Genomic DNA, 15,769 nt, shown 5'->3' on the forward strand with positions numbered 1-15,769 from the left:
TAAGTGCACTTCTGTACATGTTTTTACTATTTGGCGTCTGGATTTTTTTTATAGTTTTTATGTTATTCCTGTGCATCGGTAATAAACTACTACACTACATCTGGCCCAGTTTGGTACTTGGCTCCTTACGTGAGCGGTCCTTTTCCAAATCTCCCCCAGTGGTGGGCTGCTGCTGCTAAAGTCAAAGGACCTCAGCTGAATGGATGGTGCTGGATGTCGACAGAGTGGAAGCTGAGTGATCTGGTGAGTGTGTTTTTTTTGGATGGTGGAAGCAATACAAAGACATTTCTTGAGTTAAAGGACTTTTTAGTTTATTAATGCTATGTTTGTGTGTGATTATGCACATGATTTATAGTGGATGCTTTAATTTGCTGTTGCTGTATTAAGGGGCTGCACCTTTATTATTGTTATATTTAGATTTTCTTTATGCTTCCCTATTGCTGACAACCTTCTATCTATTCGTATTTTTTTAGCGCTGACTTATTACATTTATCTTTGGATTGTAACATTGCAAATGGCACATGGCACATGGCAAATGGCACATGATCAGTTATAATTGAACACCAAGAAAATTCGAAATCACTCAGGCAGCTTCAGCCATATGCCTAAGGGGTATTTTTGTGCCCAAATTCTGGCTACAGCAATCCTATTTTTTGCCTTCATCCCTCCCATATTCTTTCCAATGGTGCCGGAAAGGTTGTAAGCTTGCTTTACTACTATTTACATAGGGCACAACCACTGGATCATTGCCTGTGCTCCACAGGGAAATACAAATAGGCCTTATTTTTGGCATAAACATTTAGATATTTGAGACACGTTACTGTGATATCCTATTCAATAGGATTTACAGAGTACTTAACATGTATCAAAAGACAAAAACAATAATGGTATATACTGTATCTAACAGTCCAGCTGAATTTGTTGGTACTTGGGAGGTATGGGCCCTGAAGAAATGAGCAACTGAGAGCTGGTGCAGAAGATGGCAGAGGTCTCTGGAGCATTTTACCAGTCCTAGGATAAGGCTGCGTACACACGATCGGTCGAAACCGATGAAAACGGACTGAAGGACCGTTTTCATCGGTCCAAACCGATCGTGTGTGGGCCCCATCGGTCAGTTAACCTTCGGTCCAAAAAATTAGAACTTGCTTTAAAATTTAACCGATGTCGCCTAACCGGTAGGTCAAAACCGATCGTTAGTATGCAAAAGCATCGGTTAAAAACCCGCGTATGCTCAGAATCAAGTCGACGCATGCTTGGAAGCATTGAACTTCGTTTTTTTCAGCACGTCGTTGTGTTTTACATCGCCGCGTTCTGACACGATCGTTTTTTTTAACCGATAGTGTGTAGACACATCAGACCATCAGTCAGGTTCATCGGTTAACCGATGACAGCGGTCCTTTGGACCGTTGTCATCGGATGGACTGATTGTGTGTACGCGGCCTAAGGTGGCTGCATTTGTTTCAGGCTTTATTTTTTTTTTTCAGCTGGTGATAACACACTTCTTGCCCTAGGGTGACAACACTCACCCATATACTATATCTGTAAAGACGCAGTTATGTCACCTTTGGCTGCTCTTCCTTCATCTACTCCTAATTTCCATTTCATGGAGATTAGTTGCTTTGTAGTTTACAAAAGATAGCAGTGAAAGCTGTTAACATTGTTTGAGATATCGGTTCCTTATAGAAAATTGCAAGGACACATGATTTCTGACAGGATCGGTAAGTATGTTTCTCTACTTGCAGAAAATTTACAAAGCCTGGAAAAAAAGAAAGCAAATGAAACCAGAACATCTAAGGACTGGTAAGCTGCAATATATTAAAATGCTGCTCTTGGGTTTAGATACGTTTTTTTTTTCAACCAAGGTTTAGGCTTTTCTAAAGGTGCCTTTGTAAAATGCATAAAAATTGATTAAATATTGTATCCAAGCCAGCAGGTGAATCAATCTTGCCTTTTAGTTACGCAAAAGCACATGTTTTCGTTATGCACCATTGCGGCTTTCTAGACACTGGCATCCTAACAACCAATGATGTCATCAATTGGAGGAGGAGGATGTCTGTCGTCTACACAGCATCATTGTTTGACCCTCCTCTGCCCCACTCCATCAGCACTGGGGTCACATCACCTAACTGATGGAGAGAAATTAAGGGAGAAGAGAATCATTGTAATACTAGTCAGTATCAGTGTGCCTAGAATGCATTAAGATAAAAAAAAAAACGTCTGCCTTTAAAACCACTTTAAAGGGTGCCCTGAGATTCTCTATAATTTTAAAGGGTACCTTGAGCTTGTCTATAATTTTAAAGGGTGCATTGACTCAAAAAAGGTTGAGAAAAACTGGTTTAGAAACATCTTTAAATAGGCCTTCTGCAACCCTGGGACCCTCGAATACAACATATCATAACACTATGCATAAAAGCTGCAGGGAGGCTGGAGATGTGGGAGCTGGGAGGGAGCAAGTATACATCCCAATAATCAAACTGCCTCTATACCCAAATCTAGTAAATGCTGTCATGCAGCTTTATATTTGTATTTTTTCCATCATAGGAGCTTTCCTTCTTGTTCTTCATGTCAGTAGAGGCCTGTGTTGATGGACTTTCTATTTGTATGTGACGATTTACATCCCCAAAAAAGTCTACAGGAATGCAAAACCTGCTCAAGGCAGGCATAAGGAAGTCAAACGAAGGTCAAATGCACATGTTCATAAATCCTGAATGTCAGCAGCATCTCAAACTCATGCCTCAGCAGAAGCACAACGTTCTTACAACAGCTAATGGCTTTGCTGCTATCAATGGGGGGCTGTTCAGTGACAGTGAGTGCATTAAGGTAAAAAAAAGACGAGGGTTTACAACCCCTTTAATGCATAGGATTCCTGGGCTTTAGTCCCAGGCTTACTGTTTCCCGGGAAATGTCCCGGGAATTCGCAGCTTTCCCGTTTTTTTCACCGCGCTGCTAAAGGCTGTGACCAGCACTGGTAAAATGTCTCCGCCGGCCGCCATTTTACTGAAGACCAGTTATCATGAGGAAGAAAGAAGAGGTGGAACCCAGGCTCTGCCTCTTGGTTCTTCCCTTCGGCTGGTCTTCTGTAATGGCACTGAGGCCAAATCACTTGTGGCCCTCACCTGATGTAAGGAGGGACTCCGCTGACCAGGGACACCTGATGTAAGGAGGGACTCCACTGGCCTGGGGCACCTAATGTAAGGAGGGACTCTGCTAGGGGCACCTGATGTAAGAAAAGACTCTGCTGGGGCACCTAATGTAAGCAGGGTCTCCGCTGGGGCCTCCTGATGTAAGTTGGGACTCAGCTGGGGACACATGATGTAAGGAGGGACTCTGCTGGGAGGACCTGATGTAAAAAGGAACTATGTTGAGAATGCCTGGTGTAAGGAGGGACTCTTCTGGGAATGCCTGGTGTAAGGAGGGACTCTACTGGGGACACCCAATGGCATCTGGTGGCAGGTGATGGTGGCAAGTGACACGCTCAGGGTTACCACTTATTCTGCATTATGTTGAGATGAACTATTTCATTTTATATTACAATGTAATAGAAATAATGTGCTTCAATCATCCTGACACCCTACCAACCATGGTGCTGTGATGATTGAAGTGCTAACACCAGGTGTTTGGAGTATCTTTATCTGCTGATTGTTAAACTTTCTGGAGTACACGTATTTCTATTGTGGTGTAGTATCTGGGCCTGCTGTCCCTCCATCCCTCTTTTGTTCCTTCTTTCTCTCTCCTTTTCTCCTTTCCTCTTTTCTCTTTCATTCTTTTTTTCGTTCTCTCTTTCCCTTACTTTCTCCCTCGGTCATCTCAGACTCTAACCACACCCCCTTTGAGCCACGTCCCTTTTGAGTCACATTAATTTTCAGTTAAACCCCACCCATTTTTTGCCACGGCGTGCTTCACATTTTCCTTTCCTCGATGTGTTCCGCCTTTAAACAATGCCCCACCCCCTAATTATAGCAAGGCTCCGCCTACAGCCCAAAAAATTTCCCTATAATTTTTTTGCAAGGATGGTAACTATGAAACAGGTACAACTAATGCAGGAGGATTTGTTTCACTTATGTGTGTCACCTGAGGCCAGTCACGTTACTGGGTATATGTAAAAGTTTACAACCACTTTAAGGATGCCATAAGAGTTGTTTTATATTTTAATTCCACAGATTACATTATTCTTTGTCCTCCAAAAAGTTGTCTAAAGCACTTGCAAAATAAATCCAGAAACTGCTAGTGAACAGTAACAATTACATCGCTAAATAATTTCATGAGAATCACCAGATAAATAAAACTTACAGACACAACAATTATACTGTCAGATCTGCAGAAACAATTTGGCCTTAAATATTCTGTTTATTATCTCAGTTAAATGCAGTTATGTGCAGTTAGGCATACCCTGACAATGATATTTATATTGCAGGGCAGCTAAACTGAAACACCCTAAACAGACATTATTAAAATAACGAAAAACTATATCTACAGGGCCAATGTAGTCTGTATTTAAAATGTCTACATAACAATGTAATTTGGTGTTGTCCTTCTGAAAAAGCACGCTAGCTGCAGTAATAGACAAGATCAAACATACTAATGAATATTATTGTTGATGGTTTGTGAATTTCAGAAAAAATTTTGGTCCCTAAGCACATTTGACCTCCCAAAGCATTCTTCGTCGATGGCTCGAAATGTTAAATGTCAAATTGGACTGAGCTTTTCTAGCACACAAACTTATTTTACAAGGGGAGGAAGGCATCACGGCATTGAACATTCAGTTATAAGTATCCTTTTATAAAATTTTCAGCTAAAGTTTTGATGTGTTTATCATATATTTGCTTTTTTTTTATTACATTGTACTTTTATTACAGCCACAGAGTATATATTGGTGAAAGAATGCCCGCTGATGTCCGCTATTGACTTGTGTTTGGTTATCTACATTAAATATGGCTTTGTGCTAAAATGTAATGGGGCTATATTTTTTTTTCATACAGTTTGCTTGCAGTTATATCATGGAACTCTACATCACAACAGATGGATTTAAATATTTACTGAAAAAAATTATGTTCTAAGACAAGGTTCAAGACAGGGGGGGCAGAAGAAACACATGCCCGGGGCATAGCGTGGTCAACTCATCCCTTTAAACCCGAACACATATTAATTACACAGGTTCTGTGGCTGATTAAGGTGGTAATTAAACTCACTTGGTGTCTTACCTGCATTAAATTAGCCTCAGAACCCGTGTAATTCATATGTATTCGGTTTTAAAGGGAGGAGGTGGCAACCCTACCCGGGCACAGCACCTCTATTCAGAGGGGAGGGGCGCAATGGAAGCTCTAGCAGTTCCCTTATCCCTGCTTAAAAAGTAACTGTCAGTGTCACGTCTGTCAGTGTTTTTTTTTGTTGTTGTTTGGAGTGTAGCAGTACTTTGTATCTAACCTGTGCTCTGCACTGTCATTTGTTCTAAAAACTGAAGCCATCTTTCTGCACCAGCTTTTATGTTTACAAGTGACAGCGCATCCTCAGTACAGGAGAAGTTGCTGCCAGAGGGCTGGGCTGTCATGCTGCAGAGCAGGAAGTTCTTACACAGGGGAAGAGGGTAAATCTCTTTACTGGGGAGGTCAGGTTGGGAGGGAGGAGCTTTATAGTGGTGTTTTTTACAGTGACATCATCAATACAGGTACATTTGTTTTGACACCATTGATGCAGGGGCATTTTTCTTCCAGTGACACCACCAACCCATGCACATTTTGTAATTTCAGTGACACCATTGATGCAGGGGCATTTTTCTTCCAGTGACACCACCAACACATGCACATTTTGTAATTTCAGTGACACCATTGATGAGGGGACATTTCTTCCTTTCAGTGACACCACTGATTTGTTTTTGTTTTACACACAGAGTTGCTTATAGCTACTTTCGCAGGCTGCCACTGAGTCTGTGTACCTGGACTTGTGTCCATTGGACTATTTTATCGATTTATTTAGAACTGTCCATCACCTCTAATTTTATCCCCATACTAGTTCTCACTTCTCTGTTATTTGTATATGCATTCACAACGAATCCTAAAATGACATGCATATAAACTCATTGGGCCAGATTCACGTAGTATTCCGGCGGCGTTACGTATTGCATTCACGTTACACCGCCGCAAGTTTTATGGGCAAGTGCTTGATTCACAAAGCACTTGCCTGTAAACTTGCAGTGGCATGGGGCGTGGCCTGGAGCAGCATGTGAGCGGACGTCTTTCCTAGCAGCTCCGAGATCCCTCTGAACAATCCTGCGCCATCCTGTGATCCTGCCCTACTAAACCGGCTAAAAACTTTACTATTCCCTTGGGGAAGCCCCTGGGATATTTCTGAGAGGAATCTGGTGGATGGGAAGGCGAAAGAAACAGCCCGCGGTCAGGATGAATGTCACCACGCGTTCCGGCCATGATGGCCGCCGCAGCGTCGCGCCACTCTCCTCCTTGGCATCCACACCGGAGCTCTTTGCTGAGGACCCTGAGACATCTCCCCCACCTTCTCCTGGGACCTCTACCACACCAGCGCTGCCTCCCCCTGGGTCGCCCAGCGAGGATGGTCTGGAGGAAGGCCCGGAACCGGAGCCCACGCTATTGGCGGTCCTCAAACTGATGAAGGTAAACCATTCTGATACTATGGGGAAGATGGAGGAACTTAAGCTGGACATTACTATAATGCGCCAGGACATGCACAAAATGCGGGACCGGGTCACCGAGACGGAACGCCGCATCAGTGATCTGGAGGACACTGTAGGCCCAATCCATCCTATAGTGAAGGCCCAGGGCACCAAAATTCGTTCACTGGAGGACAAAATGGACGATTTGGAAAACCGTTTACGCAGGAATAACCTGCGCCTGGTGGGCCTTCCTGAACGGGTCGAGGGATCTGACCCGGTGGCTTTCCTGGAGAGTTGGTTCGTCCAGGAGTTTGGGGGGGACTGCCTATCCCCCTGCTTTGTCCTGGAGCGGGCCCATAGGGTGCCTGGCAGACCGCTGCCTGCTGGAGGCCCCCCTCGCACTATGATAATGCGTCTCCTTAATTACAGGGACCGGGACTCTATCCTGCGTGCTGCCCGAATTAAGGGGAGCCTGAAGATTAACAACGCCTCTGTGCCCCTCTTCCCTGACTACTCCCCTGCTGTCCGCGCCTCGAGAGCAAAGTACCAGCATGTCAAGCAGAAACTGAGGGAGAAGACCATCCAGTATTCTATGCTATTTCCTGCGACGCTGAGGGTGGTGCATCAAGGCCAAGTGCATTTTTTCCAAACCCCTGCTAATGCTTTGTCCTGGTTTGAATCCCTGCACCAGCCTGGCCGTGGATCTGACAGGGCATCCGATGCTTGATTCTTCTATTTTTTTTTTTTTGCTCAATTTTGTTTTTCATTTGTTCCTGCATCCGGGTTCTTTTTCATTTGAAGTGCTCCTGGGGCAGGAGATTCTAGCTAATTGCTGTGGCAAGAGGACATAGGTCTCTATAGGAAGAATGTGCTGCTATAATGTTAACAACGACTACTTCTTTTTCTTCCTCACTTCATTTCCATTAGTTTAATGGACGTTGACTGTTCCTATTTTGCCTGCTGGCTTGCTAGCGGTGGGCCATGTACCTAGCAGATACATGCAGTTCAGGGTCAAGGCCAGCCCCTCGTTTTTGGGGCCTGGCAGGGGTTAATGTTACTGGGCTGTTGCCTAGACTGTGTTTGTTTTGGGGGTTGATTGATTGGCTGTCTGTGGTGATGAGTGTGGTGTGTCTGTGTGTGAGTCTGGGTGTGTATGATTGTGGCCCTCTCTCTGCCCCCAAGTATGCCCAGTCTGGGATGCTGCTAAATGACTTGCTCTGTGTCTCAGTATGTTTAAAGCTTTAACATGTCTGTGGTAAAGTGTATCTCCTGGAATGTCAGGGGGCTAAACTCCAAATTTAAGAGAGCTTTATTATTTAACTTCCTCAAAGCACACAATCCCCATTTATTATGTCTGCAGGAAACGCATCTTCTGGGGTCAAAGGTGATGGCACTGAAGAAGTGTTGGGTTATGTATGGTTACCATTCTACCTATTCTAGCTATGCAAGGGGGGTGTCCGTGTTGGTGCGGAAAGGTCTCCCTTTTTCTTGTGAGCGGGTGGTGTTGGACCCTAAGGGTCGGTACGTGTTTCTCCAATGCACGGTACATGCCACGCCACTGTTGTTGGCGGTGGTATATGCCCCCCCCCCTGTCACGGCGGACATTTTCACGGATTTAAGTGTGCAATTTGCCACGTTCCCTGCGATGGCCGCCCTTATAGTGGGGGACTTCAACTCGGTGCTCGACCCTGCTCTGGACCGATTGAAGCCCATTCAGTACGAATCTAGGTTGTTTAGCCAGTGGTGTACCTCCTTTGGCTATGTAGATCTCTGGAGGATTAGCCATTCTGGGATTCGGGAATATACATGCCAGTCAAGGACGTACCGTACTCTCTCCAGGTTGGACTATGCTTTGGGGACTCCAGATTTGGTTCCCTTTATACAGTCGGTTTCCCACATACCTCAGACACTATCTGATCATTCTGCCCTGGCGGTGGACATGGTGGTAGGACATAGGCCCTCCTTTCGGGTGTGGCGGCTCAGTCCTTTCTGGGTCTCCACTCCTGAGTTTCAGGAGCCGGTCCGGCAGGCCATGGCCCACTATTGGGGGGACAATGCTGGCTCGGCCTCATTTGGCCCCACTTGGGATGCCTTTAAGGCGTCGGTGAGGGGCTCGTATATTTCTAATATAGCTCAACACAGGAGATCCTCCCGGGCTGCCCTTTTGGCCTTGGAATCCTCCCTGGAGAATGCCAGGGCCCGATATTCTGCGCTCCCCACCCCGGACTCTCATGGGGCCCTGGTGGGAGCGCACAGGGCCTTGGACCTTCACAGGGTGGATGCAACGCGGAAACAGCAGTTGTCTCTGTCAGCCAGGTTGCTCGAACATAGTGGGAAGAACGGTAAGATGTTGGCATTTCTGTCACGCACGGAGTATGTGGATCGGACGATTCCCCACATCCGGCTGCTGGACGGCTCTGTCACGTCGGACCCCTTAGCCATAAATCATGCTTTTAGAACCTTTTATGAGGACCTGTACACTGCCCCTCCCCCCCCCAGACGAGAGGGAGACCATGGGATTCCTTGAATCCCTTCAGTTTCCAGTCCTGGAAGAATCGCATATTACAATACTAGATAAACCCCTTACGGTAGAAGAGGTCACTGAGGCTATTTATTCACTTCCTCCCAATAAGGCCCCCCGGGTTGGATGGCTTGCCCGCCGAGTGGTACAAAAATTATGCGGAAGAGATGGCACAAAGGTTACACTCCCTGTTTGGGCGTGCTCTGCAGGAGGGCGAGCTTCCCTCTTCTATGAGGGAGGCCCTAATTGTGGTGCTCCCTAAGCCCGACAGGGATAAGTTGTTGTGCGGGTCGTACCGCCCCATATCTCTATTAAACAGTGATGTTAAAGTGCTCGCCAAAATTCTGGCCCTAAGACTACAGAAGGTTATTCTGCACCTCATTCATAGGGACCAGGCGGGGTTCATGCCTGGAAGGAGTACGTACGACAACATCCGGCGACTATACTTGCACATCCATGGGGCGGAGGCCCTCAAGCGGGGTGGCCTGGTGCTGTCTCTGGACGTGTTAAAAGCCTTTGACACAGTCAATTGGTCATTTTTATGGGAGGTCATGCATCGCATGGGCTTTAGCACTCAATTTATAAAGTGGGTCCGATTGTTGTATACCAGCCCCAGAGCCAGGGTCAGCACTAATAAAGATGTTTCTGAAGTATTTTCTTTGCAGAGGGGTACCAGGCAGGGCTGCCCGCTCTCGCCACTCCTGTTCGCGTTGGCCATTGAGCCCTTGGCTCTGGCGGTGCGGCAGACGGCGGAGGTGGGTGGCATCTGTTTTGGTTCCCTTTCTGAAAAGATTTCTTTATATGCAGATGACGCCCTAATTTACCTGGATGGCTCTGAGCGGTCCTTTGTCTCTCTGATGGGAGTGGTGGAGGAGTTCGGGAGGGTCTCTGGGTTGAGGGTGGGCTGGGAGAAGTCGGTGGCATTTCCTATAGGTCCTGCACTTGATTACTCATACCTCTCTAGGTCTAAATTGTCCATTCACCCTACTTTCAAATATCTGGGGATACATATTAATGCAGACCTGTCTTCCTTTGAAGCTCTCAATATTGCCCCCATTGTGACACATATGGAGACCAGGCTTAAGACCTGGGCTTCTCTACCGCTAAATCTCATGGGCCGTGTAAATATTTTTAAGATGATATACCTACCCAAATTTTTATATGTATTCCGGGCATCCCCAATTTTTTTGTTAAAAAAGCTATTTAAGAAACTTAATGCGATTCTGTTTGGCTTTCTTTGGCAGGGGTCGAACCCACGTATTGCTAGGGCCTCTCTCCAGGCTGCAAAGCTGGATGGGGGTCTGGCATGTCCTAACCTGAGACAGTACTTTATAGCGTCTCAGCTTACGTATGTCTATGACTGGTTTTTGGAGGCCTCCCCGTCCTGTTCCACCGCTCTATTGACCGCTCAGATGGGCTCCAGGGACATGTTGGTTGATGACCTACTCAGGTCAAGGGCCGGTAAATGCTCTCGTAACTCCCCGATAGAGGTTAGCTGGTCGGCTTGGCACGAGGGTAACGGGGTGCTTACAAACCTGGACGGGGTGTCCCCCAGGGCCCCCCTGTGGCAAAATGCTAATTTCCCTGAGCTCCTGGGTCATCCGGACTCGGGGTGGTGGACACGGATGGGTGTCACGCGTGTATCTCACATTTTTGTTCATGGCCAATTTATTTCTTTTGAGGAACTGAGGGCACGTACTGTTATATTACAGCAGAGCTGTCTGTTCAGATACATGTCTCTCCGCCATGCGGTGCGGACTCAATTTGGGGGTCTGACCCTGGAGCTCACGGAATCGCCTCTAGAGGCGCTCATGTCATATTCAGATATCGAGAAACTGGTTACAACGTTCTACACTCGCCTCCAGGCGGCGGGGGTTAAACCCTTTCAGATCGCCAGACGGAAGTGGGAGGTGGACATTCCGGGGCTGTCCGAGGAGGGGTGGGAGGAGGCCTCGGAGGCGTGCTTCCTTGATCTTGTGGGATTAAGTGATCAGTATGTACAGTTCAAATTTATCCATCAGCTACACTATACTCCTGCCAGATTGACCCGCATGGGTCTGATGTCTAGTGCTTCCTGTCCCAGGTGTGACTCCACTGAGGCTGATTACCTACACATGTTCTGGTCATGCCCTGCTGTTGTACCGTACTGGAGGGACTTGTTCTCTTTTTTTAAGGACAATCTACATGTATCGGTTTCTCTTACTCCGGAAACTGGATTGCTGGGGGTGCTCAATGACTCTGTACCTACAACTCATGCTCGAATTCTGATAAGAATTGTATTGTTCTATGCCAGAAAGTTGATATTGTTGCATTGGAAGAGCACTTCTGCACCGGACATCCAAATGCTATACCGTATGGTTAACAAAGTTTTACCCATGTTTAAGTGTATATATAAGGGCAGGGCTTGTCACAAAAAGTTCAGCAAGATCTGGCAACCCTGGCTGGATATAGCGGACTCCTTCTGGAAGGACACCCCGCTATCCCAGTCATAAATGGCTGCGGGTGGGGGGGGGGCTCTGATGGTCGCAGGGGGGAGAGAGAGGAGCGGTGTGTGGTCTGGATGTGGGGGAAGGGGAGGGGAGGGTAGGGATGTCTGTATGGGATGTAGGGGTGTGTGGGTGTGTATGGAGGTGTGTGATTGGAGGGGTATGCATGGTTGGGGGTTCTATCCGTTATCTCCAGTGTTTGTTGGTTTCTTATGACCGTGGGGCAAATTTGGCCCTATTAGGGTGCCCCGTAGATTATTGTCCCTCCGTTGAGGGGATGGGGTGTTTAAATCTCAGGAAGGGGTAATGGCTTATTGTGTAAGAATGTTTGACCTGTGAGTCATCCTATGGCGATACTGTAGCGACAATTGTACATTACTATTTGTTGAATGTGAATGTTGAAAATCAATAAAACATTTTCAAAAAAAAAAAAAAACTTGCAGTGGCATAGTGTAAATCCGTCCGGTGCAAGCCCGCCTAATTCAAATGGGGCGTGTATCATTTAAATTAGGGGCGTTCCCGCGCCGAACGTACTGCGCATGCTCCGTTTTGAAATTTCCCGCCGTGCTTTGCGCGAAATGACGTCGCACCGACGTCATTTTTTGAACGTCGACGTGAGTTACGTCCTTTCCTATTCACGGACGACTTACGCAAAAAAAAAAAAATTTGAAATTCGACGCGGGAACGACGGCCATACTTTAACATGGCAAGTCTAAAGATAGGCCACGAAATACCAGCTTTAACAATACGACGGGAAAAGCCGACTAGCGACGACGTAAGAGAATGCGACGGCCGCTCGTACCTTTGTGAATCGCCGTAAACAGCTAATTAGCATACCCAATGCGGAAAACGACGCAAACTCCACCCAGCGGGCGCCGAAGTATAACACCTAAGATCCGAAGGCGTACGAAGCCGTACGCCTGTCGGATCGAAGCTTAAAGTCGTCGTATCTTGGTTTGAGGATTCAAACTAAAGATACGATGCGGCAAATTTAAAAATACTGATACTCCGGCGTATTTCTTCTGTGAATCTGGCCCATTGTTCTAAAAAATAAGCTAATTGCTCAACACCAAAATATTACCTTAAATGGTTTACAATGTCTTGTGACTGAGAACAATGTGATATATCCTTTCTTTGTCTCTTTTTTCTTTGACATTATGTAATTATGGATGTTGCTAGTAGGGTAATCTTTTTTCAGGTGCCCAGAGATGGTCTTTAGGCCAGAACCCATATATCATGCCATGAGAAAGTTGTGTGCTCCTGCCTAAATAGCTTTATAATTAATTGCATGTATGATTTTTTTTGCCCTTGGTGCATTTGACAGTTTAAAAAATAATGAAAATGAAAATAATAACACTAAACAATGAATAATGCACTTTTTCCATATTGGATCATAGTTACAGATTCCTAGAAAGGATATTGGGACATCAAGATAGGGCAGAGCTGACAGTTTGGCATGAAAACACACTGCATGAGAATAAAGTCATCTACAGCGGTATCTAGAGGAAATTCAGAAGTAAAAAATTACAATTGTGTCATAAAAATTTAGCAAATACAACCAGTATACAAAGCAATAGAAGTTATAAGAAATATTTCATGGTGTTGCAACTTTATCAAGGAATCAACAGTGGAAGAGTGACATCCTAAACCAAAATAACTCTTTCTTCTAAATAGTCTAAATCATTTAGATTCTTTCAGAAATTTACACATTGGGCACTTTTAATTTGTTGAGATAATGTACCCGAAGCACAAAAAAACCCCAAGCGCAGCCAGGTGCAGAGGGCATTCATTTTGTAACCTATTTTTTACAAAATGGGTGAAGGTATAAGTGGGCCGACAAATTGGGGTTGGGCTTTAAATGTATTTTAAAATGTAACTAGCATAAGCATCTTTTTTTTAATCAGTTTCCTAAAATACACTGTACACTAGCTCTGGTAAAGGATAAGTCAGCACCCTGAGCCAGTCGGGGGTTTGTTTTGCTGTTGTCAATTTTAAGCTGGCCATAGATGGATCGAAATTCAGCCGATGCAGCGGGGACTAGCCAAATTTGTATCCATGTGTGGCCGCTTCTGCTTGACGGAAGTCAATCTAATGATCAACTTCTGTCAACGGGCTTGTTGGAAAATATTTCTGGATCTGTGGCTGCTGCCACTGATCAGTGTGTTCTGCCAGTAGAGAGTCCTCGCTAGCAGAATACAATGTCTCAGTAGGGAGGATTCCTCCATCAACCTCGACTGTGTGGGTGGAGGAACCATTTGTTTTTATTCAATCAGCGCACTGGCCAAATGAAAAAAAAATTAAAGATCCATGTCCAGTTTAACAGTGCTTATTGGATAGGAGAAGCATAACCATAACCTTATGTTCTTTTTCTGTTCAATTGCAGTGGAGAAAAATGAAATCACTGAGCTGGATTTGCTGTGTGCCAGGGAGCCTAAATCTTAGGGCTGGCGCTATTACCACGCTCCATCGTGGAAGGAGCGGTCACATGTTATGTACATTTTTTGGCCTTCTTTTAATTATGCTGCAGCTGTTTTTACCTTTGATTTGAAATAAATACAACATTTTTTTTTTGGCTCCCATGGGCGAGTCTTTTTAAGATAATGCTTCGTCCTATCATGGACCACCATTCTACCGCTTTACTGAGATGGGATGTTCTAAAGTAACTGCTTAAGACGTGATTCCAATGTGGTTCTGGTGAGAGCACAGATTGGTGGAGGTGCACAAGTTGTGACAAATTATTTCCAGACACACTGGGGTTTATTTACTAAAGGCAAATCCACTTTGCACTACAAGTGCACTTGGAAGTGCAGTCACTGAAGATCTGAGGGGGAAATGCAAGGAAAATAAAAAACAGCCTTTTTGCTTATTCATGATTGGATGATAAAATCAGCAGAGCTTACCCAAATTTCAGAGCTTCGCCTCAGATCTACAGCGATCTACAGCGACTGCACTTTCTTTTTTTTTTAGATTTTTAAATATTTTTATTTATATCAAGGGAACTGGTCCACAGGGATTACAAACAAAAAAGAATAACAATAAGAACAGATAATCAGCAATATTGCTCGTGCACCACATGGATATCATAAACTTAAAGCGGTAGTTCACCCTGACCCACATGATGTTACCATCGAGACAGGCATTGTAGCGCGAGCTACAGTATGCCTGTCCCGATTTTTTTAACCCCGTACTCACCTCGTAGTCGTCCATCGTAGATTTCGGCTCCCGCGGGGAATGGGCGTGCCTATGGAGAGGGAGGATGATTGACGGCCGGCCCTGGCACGTCACTCTCCCCGAAGACAGCCGGAGTAGGTCTCGGCTCTTCACGGCGCGTGCGCACAGGCTATGCGCACGCGTCGTGAAGACCAAGCCTATTTCGGCTATTTCCGGAGAAGCGTGACGCGCCAGAGCCGGCCGTCAATCATCCTCCGTCTCCAGAGGCACGCCCATTCCCCGGTATCTTCGATGGACGACTACAAGGTGAGTATGGGGGGAAAAAATTCGGGACAGGCATACTGTAGCTCGCGCTACAGTGCCTGATTTAAAGGTAAAAGAAAATTTTTTTTTTTTTTTCCTGTCGATAGGGTGAACCCCCGCTTTAAGTTGTATACATTTTCCATTTTTTTAGGAAAGTGAAAATCAAATTAGAAATAGAGGGGCGGCCAAGGCACCGAAAGAAAACTAAAAAAATAATAAAATAAAAATAAAAATAAAGGGCAAAAGAGAGAAAAGTGAAGGCTCGAAGGGAAAGGGAGGGGGAAGGGGGCTTGCAGGCATGGAGGTTTAGGAGTTAATCCTTTAATGCGGTATTGTCCTAGTTCACTTCCCAAATGTTCTTATGAAATATGATTCATATAAACCTGATAATAATGATGTATAGAAAAAACTATCAGTGCACTTGTAGTGTAGAGTGGATTTGCCTTTAGTAAATCAACCCCACTGGGTGTTTTCTATTACTATGCTGTATTTCATTCATGTTCTGCTAAGAGAATAACTTATCAGATACTCTGTTGGAGCTGTTCGCACATAATTTGATCAAGTCACCGATATACCATAGGACTTTAATCAATTCACAGCACTGCTATATTTTGGTTCACTGTATCACAGGAAGCGCCGCACATCTTGTTGTTTTATATACTC

At 45.3% G+C, this 15,769-nt stretch overlaps 1 protein-coding gene across 1 annotated transcript in view; it reads right to left on the reverse strand.

Moving 5' to 3' along the window:
- The window catches only part of RAPGEF4 (Rap guanine nucleotide exchange factor 4), a 198,463-nt gene that overhangs the window by 132,027 nt on the left and 50,667 nt on the right, over positions 1-15,769 (reverse strand). The window contains exon 13 of the mRNA XM_040358501.1: positions 13,043-13,131. Within this exon, the coding sequence (XP_040214435.1) occupies positions 13,043-13,131 (89 nt within the window). The remainder of the gene's footprint in view (positions 1-13,042; positions 13,132-15,769) is intronic.

This window comes from Rana temporaria, chromosome 6 (assembly GCF_905171775.1).
Source record: "Rana temporaria chromosome 6, aRanTem1.1, whole genome shotgun sequence".
Taxonomy (NCBI): domain Eukaryota; kingdom Metazoa; phylum Chordata; class Amphibia; order Anura; family Ranidae; genus Rana; species Rana temporaria.